Source organism: Limulus polyphemus, unplaced genomic scaffold, assembly GCF_000517525.1.
Source record: "Limulus polyphemus unplaced genomic scaffold, Limulus_polyphemus-2.1.2 Scaffold959, whole genome shotgun sequence".
Classification (NCBI taxonomy): Eukaryota; Metazoa; Arthropoda; class Merostomata; order Xiphosura; family Limulidae; genus Limulus; species Limulus polyphemus.
Window position 1 is genome coordinate 144,310 of NW_013666569.1, and position 9,171 is coordinate 153,480.

The 9,171-nt window shown below is 36.0% G+C and overlaps 1 protein-coding gene across 4 annotated transcripts in view; it reads left to right on the forward strand.

The window, feature by feature from the left end:
• The window catches only part of LOC106461435 (E3 ubiquitin-protein ligase HERC2-like), a 295,564-nt gene that overhangs the window by 139,694 nt on the left and 146,699 nt on the right, over window positions 1-9,171 (forward strand). For all 4 annotated transcript variants that reach the window (XM_022388408.1, XM_013921254.2, XM_022388410.1 and 1 more), the window contains exons 38-39: window positions 3,350-3,546; window positions 4,514-4,729. In XM_022388408.1, coding sequence (XP_022244116.1) covers window positions 3,350-3,546; window positions 4,514-4,729 — 413 coding nt within the window. The remainder of the gene's footprint in view (window positions 1-3,349; window positions 3,547-4,513; window positions 4,730-9,171) is intronic.

The following is a 9,171-nucleotide window of genomic DNA, read 5'->3' on the forward strand; positions in this document are numbered from 1 at the left end:
GGGAATTTGGCAAACACAGGTAGGGAAAATTCTAAGTTCATCAGGAATGAAGAGTGCTGCTTGGGGATGAAAAATTTGTTTTAAACTGATCGTAACAAGAAACCAGTTAATGCTACAAGCCAAGGTATAAGTCAAGAAGAAGAATATTTATGGCTTTCTCCTCATCAGAGCTTGTGTAACAATTTCATGAAGCTATACAACTTAGTCCTATGATAAAAAACTGTGCTTGCCCAGTGATTGAGGATGACAGTGATCCCATGGAGGAATGTGATTTCCCAATGATCAGATAAGTTAAAGTGAATTCAATGAACTTTTCGTCAATTCAGATTGTGAAGAAGAGGACTGAAGAACTTTGTCAATGCTGCTAAATAAATTTTATAGGAAACATTCCCTGTAAATAATCCATCTGTCTTTAGAAATATATGTATAATGTACAGACTTTCTGCACAATTTTGGGAGTAGACTTATATGAAAGACAGTGATTAGAAAATTACAGGATATTTTGGCCTATGTTTATATGCTGCAGTATATGGTACATGAATTATGTTTGGACAACCAACATAGTGAGCAGAATTAGAAAATTATTGGGTTGGATAATAAAACTTAAAGGAAAAGAATAAATGAATAAAAAAATTTCTGCAAGAAATACATGTGAGCTGCTATCTGTCTACATTATGTAACTCAGTACTTTGTTTATCATAAATTGCACTACTCTTTCACTGGGTGATTTTTTTTATTTGTTATAGTAGTTAGACATGATTAAAAGAGCAATAAAACAAGAATATTAAATATTAACAGATGTACACTGTTATGAGCATTAGGCTGTTTAGGATGAATAATTGTAATTGTATATTATAATCTCTAGTAATTCTACAAGGAAATGTATTTTTGATTTAATTTTTTTCAACTATTGCTACAGTTAGTATTAAGGTAGAGAAAAAGATAAAATATAAACCTTCACCAAAAACAACTTTTGATATTCATTTAGGAGGCACTAGAGGTTATACAAATGAAATATGAAAACTGTAAAATGAAAAGTATTTTTATTCTTATCATGAAAATCATCTTTCATTCAGAGTGACTCAGCAAAGGCTTTGTAAATCCTCAGACACATCTTTAGTTGAAATACATTATTAAAATTTCAGATTTTTTTTATGGTGCACAACAGACTTTTCACATTTACTAAAAGCTTTTCAAATTCAGAATTATAATATACATTGATTCTCCAATATGACATCAGTCCAATGAACTGACCCCATACACATAAGGATAACCAGGTTTGACTCTGCTGTTTGGATTAAAATGTATAAATAATTGGTGAAGATTGCTACCAAATAACATATTCTCAATGGGCATCCTTTACTGTGTATAACATAAGGTTTTAGTGTCTTACATTCAATATTTTACTAAGCTACTTTTTGTTCATGTTATACCAATTAATATGGCATAAATGCTTAGCTAATAATCCACATCTTAATAGTATATAAGTTTTAAGTTCTTAATTCTATAAGGAAATATTAAAAAAAAAATCCTGAACTTTCCCTAGTGTTACACACATACACATTTTCTCTAGGCATCTTCTCTTCTCTATGTAATCCACCACCCCTTCAAAATGTACAAAATTAAATAGAAAATAGAAAATCACACCCTTCCTGCCACACTTACCTGTCACATCTTCTCTTTCAGACTTTGTTAATAGTTATCTTTTACATTTAATTATATATTACTTATAACCAATAGAAAGTCAGGGTTTTCATCTATCAAATGACATATTGTATAACATTGTGTTCTGAATAGATAAGCATCACTTTCACTTGGAGTACAACCTTCATTCTCATGGAAAGTTACCGACTACCTTGGATGAACTTGTAGCGGCTCTTGTAACATAGTTAGAAAGCCAGAAAAATTTTGAGAGTTAGGAGAAATTGTCTACTTTTTGCATGTTATTAGTCTATGTTCTTTGGTTTATTATGTAATTAAATAAAAAATTATTTAATGCATTACTACCATTAGTATAAAACCACTAGGGTTAAGTTTCATTGACAATCAACAGCAAAAAAAACGAAGATTTGGTAAGTACTTTATTTCTTGTTTTTCAGGTTTATTCTTTATTTAATATTATAAAATATAAAAAATAAAACTAAAATATAAAAATAGGGATCTTTTTAGGTTAGTTAAGATTAGATTAGGTAAAATGAATAATGATGATAATAATATAATAAAATATATATATTTCATGAGGTACGCATGCCATCAGCATGTAGTAGCTTGTGGGTAATGTAGTATGATAGTGTAACGTGAACTGCACATTCCCCAAATGATTTAAAACTTATAATGGCAAAGATGGTAGTTAGACATGGTTCAAAGGGCAATAAAACAATAAAATTTAATTATAAATAGATGTATATTGTTTCGAGCTTAAAGCTACTTGGGATAAACGAATGAAGTTTCATGCTGCAATTTGAAGTCATTATAGAAAGAAAAAAGGGTAATATAGATTTATTTCGATTTTTTTTTTTTTAGAGATAGGGTAGATAAACTATAAAGTTTTACTGAAAACAAATGTTTGAAATGTATTTAGGAGGTTTTAAGGATTACACAAAGCAAATTTGAGATTTTTGAGATGAAGAAAAGCATTTTTAATTTTAACTTGAAAATAATATTCAAAACAAATACTTAATATATTCGGGGACAAATCTTCATTTCAGTTTATTACAAATACTTCAAAAATATATGATTTTTTGCATGTGAAAGACTTATAATGTCAAGTGAAATACTGCCAAATTTTGTGAAGAGATACACACTATATTGAAAGTTAGAAGTAGTCAATTTATGAAGCCTTTAAAGAGTATAAAGAGGTCATGTGGTTGGTCAAATTGACCAAGACTGTGTTCAGAGAGTTAAAGGGGTATTAAAGTTATGGCAGTAAAATTATACTTACTAAAACAACAAACCTAGAAATCTAGAAGAGTATGACAGATTTGATATAGAGATGAACTTATTGTACTTTGGCATTATTCTTTTAAGTTTGTGGGAAGGAGCTACTTTTTTTTTCTTCCTTTCTGTTTTATAAAAATAATATTTTATATAGGAGATAAAGATGTATGCTTACAACAATGGTATTTGTACTTTACAAGGATTGACGGCTTTAGGAAGAAAAATTGTTTTTAATCTTTTTTCTTCTTCTTCTACATGAAATATTATTATAATGTAGGACTAATATTTTGAAAACATTAGATCTTTTAAAGTAATTTATATAGAAGTAAAGCTTAACATAAAAGTGATTACATTTCTTCCATATGCTTTTTTGACTTAACATGGAATTGATTTTAAATTGTTTTTTGCACAGATATTGCAAGAAAAGGGAAACGTATGGCTCGAGCAAGAGTGTCTTTAACAGCCTCTCATTGTAGCACAGTAAGTGAAGAATGTGTCTCCTTATTACGACAGTTACATCTACAGCCTGCTTGGAATATTTGTATTAATGACTTCCTGTGTAGTCAGCTGACTCAACTTTCTGGCCAAATACAGCAGAGTATTGTTCAGGTAGAAAATATATTTTCTAGAAACCATTTGTAGTATGTAGCTGATTACACATTGTGTCTGCTGACTCATACTTAACAGAAAAGAGTTGCTGTGAATGAGCTAATAAAACAATGCAAAGCGTACAGTTCTTCACACTGATATTTTTATAATTTTAAGCATACTTACTGATTTAAGTTTTAAATATATATATATAGTTTATTATACTTTCACAAGTTGTCACAGCCACATAGTACATTACACAAGTAATCTTACTGATAATTTCTGTTAACTAAAATTTTTCATTTTCTTATTGAATTCTGAATGAGTACCCTAATGTTCATAGTTAATTCTGTTTACATGATTGAACTTGGTTTTAGAGCATTGAGATTACTTATTAAGTTTTATGATGTTAGAAAAACACGTAGGTTCAAGAAGTCTTGATAGAAATGAATAAAAACCCTATAACCCGAGCGCTTTCGAAAGGTGGACCTTTCAAAAGCACTCGGGTTATAGGATTTTTATTCATTTTTATTAAGTTTTAGATACTATGCGATTGGGTTTTTATTGCATCCTGTTAAAATAGTAACTTATCATACCATGACAAATAATTAAAGAAATAAAGTGTTAAGAATTATCCTTTATTATTTTTGCCATGTGTACCAATTTGATTATTCATTGGTCAGACCTGATGACCAGTTGCACGGTGGTTTTAAATTAGTAATTGCTTTAGCAATCAATACTTGGACTTGGGTTATCTATAATGGTACCATTATCTTAATAATTGTGCTACAATAATTTCAGGCCTCAAACATATACTTTTCTATTAGGATCATCTCAATTTGATACCATAATAATTTTGAATCTTTATACATTACACTTTATGGTTACTTAAACATTGGTGACAAAGGGATGTTTTGTTTGAGATAAAAATAAATTTTATCAAGAGACAAGAATAATTTACCCATGTTTTATTTGTTTTTATTTTCAGGTTGAAGAAAATATTTTTTACAGTGGTCACACTTTTAACCTGGCAGCTCTATCAGTGTTGGGTGGGGTTGATTCTCGCTTACGACTTGGTGGAACAGCATTAAATGTGGATGATGGTGTTGGTACTGTGGCACGAATATCACCCACTGGAAAAATCATTGTTCATAATCACCAAAAACAAGTTCTTATCAAATATCCACTTAATCAACTTAATCCTGTAAGTTTGTCAAATATAATTTTTTTTTAGCAGTATATCATTGTTGAAGATAAAAAGTTCTAAAAATATTTTCCAACAAAATAGTTTTGCATAAAGCTGCTGTGGCTGCTAAAGCTATATAAAGATAAAATTAGCATTCACCAAAAAAATTTCAGTATGATTTATGATGCTTAAGACTTTTACAAGTTTGTTTCTTCCATTTATTTATAACTTGAAATGGGATTCAGTCAGACTCAGTGCATCAGCAGAATCTTGGAAATTATGCTTCCGATATGGTACTTCCCACCCCTTGAATGATTCCAACATGTCTGTCATGTAAATCATCATGCATCACTTCTCCACCAATAAGAGCATGACATACTCATGTGATGCATGTGACTCCCTCTATACGCTTCTACCGAACTATCACTTCTTCTTTGACAGCACTTGTGCTCGGACATGTTCCTTGTTTTTTTAACATTTCATGTTCATTTTTAGTATATTTTCACGAAGTGGTCTTCATTTATTTTTCACTTCTAGTTATTATTAAGACTGTTTCTTAACTTCAAATTTAATTCCAGTTTATTACAGTTGTATTGTTATTTATTCTTTCTATTATTGGTACACTCTTCCTCATTATGAATTCCGAAGTTCATGTTACCACTTAGGTGGTTACAACTACAACTAGCACTATGTCTCAGGCCTCAGTTGCAGGTGATCTGACAGGGTATTTATTTACCGGGAGATTGAACGATATGTGGGTCAGCCTCTGACTCTGGACCTTGCCCCACTACCTCCAGAACAAACTGAGCCTGTTCAGGTGGACGAGGACTTGGATCACCCATTTACACCTCCTGATTTTACTGTGCCTTCCCGTGCCCTGTTTGAAAGTCAGTTAGGCTTAATATGGTCTTTTCGGATTTAGTTTCTCAGGTATGTGACGTTTTATCCCTTTCTCTTATTTCCTATGACCCACGTCCTTCCTTATTACCTGACTAATCTATCCATCTTTTTTATGTTGTCCCCTCCCCGGATATTCAGGTATATGTTGACTAATTGCCTCACAATTCCGTGCCGAGATTAGTATGCCTTGCCCCCCTCCTGCTGTTTGTTTTTGCATATCATCATGCAGACTATCATTTTTATGGACCAGCACTTGTTATGTCCATTTTTGGGGTGCAGCCCCTGAATCTCCTGTTTGTCTTACTCATGCCCAATTTCCTGCCTTTGTTTTACCCTCACACCTCTTTATGGTATCTTTTTACATACCATCTCTTTTCTGAGGCTCCCCACCAAAATCCTGAGGGGTTTTATGGGGACTTCCTCTTCCTTCTTCTTCCTCATTGGCTCGTTTGTCGTCTTTGCTTCTGGCTTTACATATGGGTTTTCTCTGTTGTTGGGACCTTCTAGGTCGTACTGGGACCTTAACTCGTGTCCATTTACCATCAACTTATCTTAGAGATTTATGTGGCTATATGCTCTTCACACAATCCTTGAGTCTTTGGAATCACAAATTGCATCAGTACAACAACAGTCTACCCTTTCCAACCTTGTTGCCTGTTTGTCAATGTCGGAGCCGAATAAGGCACTCGTTACCATTTTCTGTTCCTCCCCTTTCCAACTTTTACCTGTTCCTTCTTCTCAGGGTGCCTTGTCTTGTCGTTCCTGTGATGACACAAGTCACGTCGCCAACAGTATCGGTGACTACCCAGTGAGAACTCGGTTTGCCAGTTTTCTTTTTCACTGGCATTATTTTGTCATGAATCTTTGGGTTTTTCTAATTTTCTCAGAAGGATTCCTAATCCTGTCGTTTTCCCACCTCCCGTTCTTTCCCTCGGCCTCGGGATCCCATGACCAGCCAACATCTGTCAGAGGCAGTTCTGGGACTACTATGTCCACAAGCCATCGTATCTGTTCTACATACTTCACCATGCTTTTGTTCCAGACTCTCTGTAGTTCCCAAGCACACTGAGGGCTGGAGGGCTGTCATTAAATCCCCCCCCCCCAATCACTTTGTTCAATTGCCCCGTTTTATCATGGAGTCATTTCTTATCCTAGGGTGAGCATTTCTCTGGGCTTATGGATGACCAGGATGAACATCGCCAATACTTATCTCCATATCCCTCTATCACCACAGTCTTGTCTGTGTCTTCCATTCATCCATCACAGGATGGTTTATCACTTTTGCGACCTACCCTTCAGGTATGCTTCCAACCCTTATATTTTCTGTCAGATGGTCAGAGCTTTGCTCACCATATTCAAGCTCTTAGTTCACGATTCCACCATTGTAAGGACCGGCATCTTCTGGCTCCTTCTGAACAGAAGTCAGCCATCCTTACTTGTCAGCTCCTTCTAATGGCTGCTTGGTTAGACTGGTTCATGAAATTGGAGAAATCCTTCCTCCAACCTCCTCAATATCTCGTCCACTTGGGTGTCCCTTTTGACACTTAGCTCAATCAAGCTCACCCTTCTCCTCCACGACTTTGTTCCAATGAGCACTTATTTTGCCATGCCCTTTCATCTCCACATCCCCCAAAACAACAGAATTTCATGAGGTTTTATTGTTGTGGGAGATGTGGTCCTCAATGGCATCACTGGCCCCATTCAGTTGTGTGCATATGCAGTCCCTTCAGTGGGATCTTCACAATCCATGGAATATTGCTTGGGATCCCCTGTCAGCTCATGTTACCCATCCTCCTACCTGATGGACAACCAACCTGCATTGGTTGGACAAGGCCCATACGTCGGCGAGTGTCCCGCTTCCTCCTCCTCGTCCAGATTTACATCTTTTTGCAGACTCATCCCTTCAGGACTAGTGTTGCATGAGTCAATCATCAGGAGGCTTTGATCTTCTCATGGTCTGTCAGGCTTTGAATCACTTCCTTTCTTGCGCCAGAAATTGTCTCGTGATGATTCTTTCCAACAATGCTATGGTGGTAGCACATATCAATCCCCAAGGGGGCACCCAGTCAAGATATTTCTATTTTTGAATGCTGGATCTACTGTATTGGGTCTACATGCACCACATTCATCTCTTTGACATCACATACTAGGTGCTTTCCATCTCATGGCAGATAGTCTTTCCTGCCTCGTCATTATATGTCTGACGGAGTGGTTTTTTATTCCCTTGTGATCTCTCTCCTCCATACCACTCTGTACTGAGTCCTTCTAATTGCTCCTTATTGGCCAGCTCTACCATGATTACACAATTCCAACAACTGCAACTTTTCCCTCCAGTACCTCTTCCTTTGTCTCCATCCCTTCTTCGTCAATCTTGGTCACCGATATTACATCCAGTCTTTCCTGTCCTTTGTCTTCACGCCTGATTTTATCCAGTCCTTGGCGAGGAGATCAAGTTTTCTCCCATTGAGTAGCTTTCCTTTTAGCTCTTTCCATATGTACTTCTTCAGTGAAGGTATATCAGCACCTATAGAATGTGTTCCACAGCTGGTCTATGATTCGAGGATTCCCGCAGACCAACCTACTATGGATCGAGTGGCAAGGTTCTCACATGGCATTTTGACTAGGGGGATCTTTGGTTTTGGATCTTGCTCTTGGGTTTTCAGGCTTCCTTATCCCATACCTTTTGTTTTCCCTTTACCATCGTGTTTTTCCTCTACCTGTCCTTACCATGTTCCAGCATTGCTACCAGATTTGTCCTACCCCCTGATGGCCTACTTTTCTGGACTGGGATATTATGGTGGTCCTCCATTCCCTCACTTTACCTCCATTTGAACTACTTTCCTCATGTTTCATGTTTCCCTTACAACCTATTTCCTTCTCCTCTCAGCCTGTGGATGTTGAAGGTCTAATTCGTTTGCCATGGATGTTTCACGTACGCTTTACCACCCTATCTTCTCCTTTATCTGGATAGTTCCTTCCTTTCAAAGACCACGGCAGCTAGGGAGGGTAACTATTCCTTTATGCCTATTCCCATCCATATATTTCTCATCTCTACCCTTCTTCTGATCCAGATAGGCTTTTCTGTTCAGTCTGTATTCTTTTTTTATATTGCCCACAGGTCTTCCTTCTGTGGTACCTGTTCCTGGCTCTTATCCCTTTGCAATTTTTCTCTGTTCAAGATCTTTCCCCTTTTATCCTCACCAGTTGGGATTGTCTTTTGATTTGATTGGCTTCGTCCTTTTGTCTTCCTCCTCTCACAATTTGTTCCAGGTGTCTTCTCATCAGATTCGAAACCTCACCTTTTCCCTTGTCTCTTGGTCATTGGAAGAAATCTTACAGTTGAACATGTGGACTACACTCAATACGTTCATCCTCCATTATTTACATCATATTACAGTTTCTTCTTCATCAGGTTTTCATCTTCCACCTGTGCTTTTTCTTCCATGGCTTTGCAATGCTCACCTTTGAGATGGGGTGTTCCACAAGATCACTTGTAGGTGAATAACCTCGTGATGTACTTGCTTCATAAACTTGTGCATTCTGGACTGTACCACCTATGG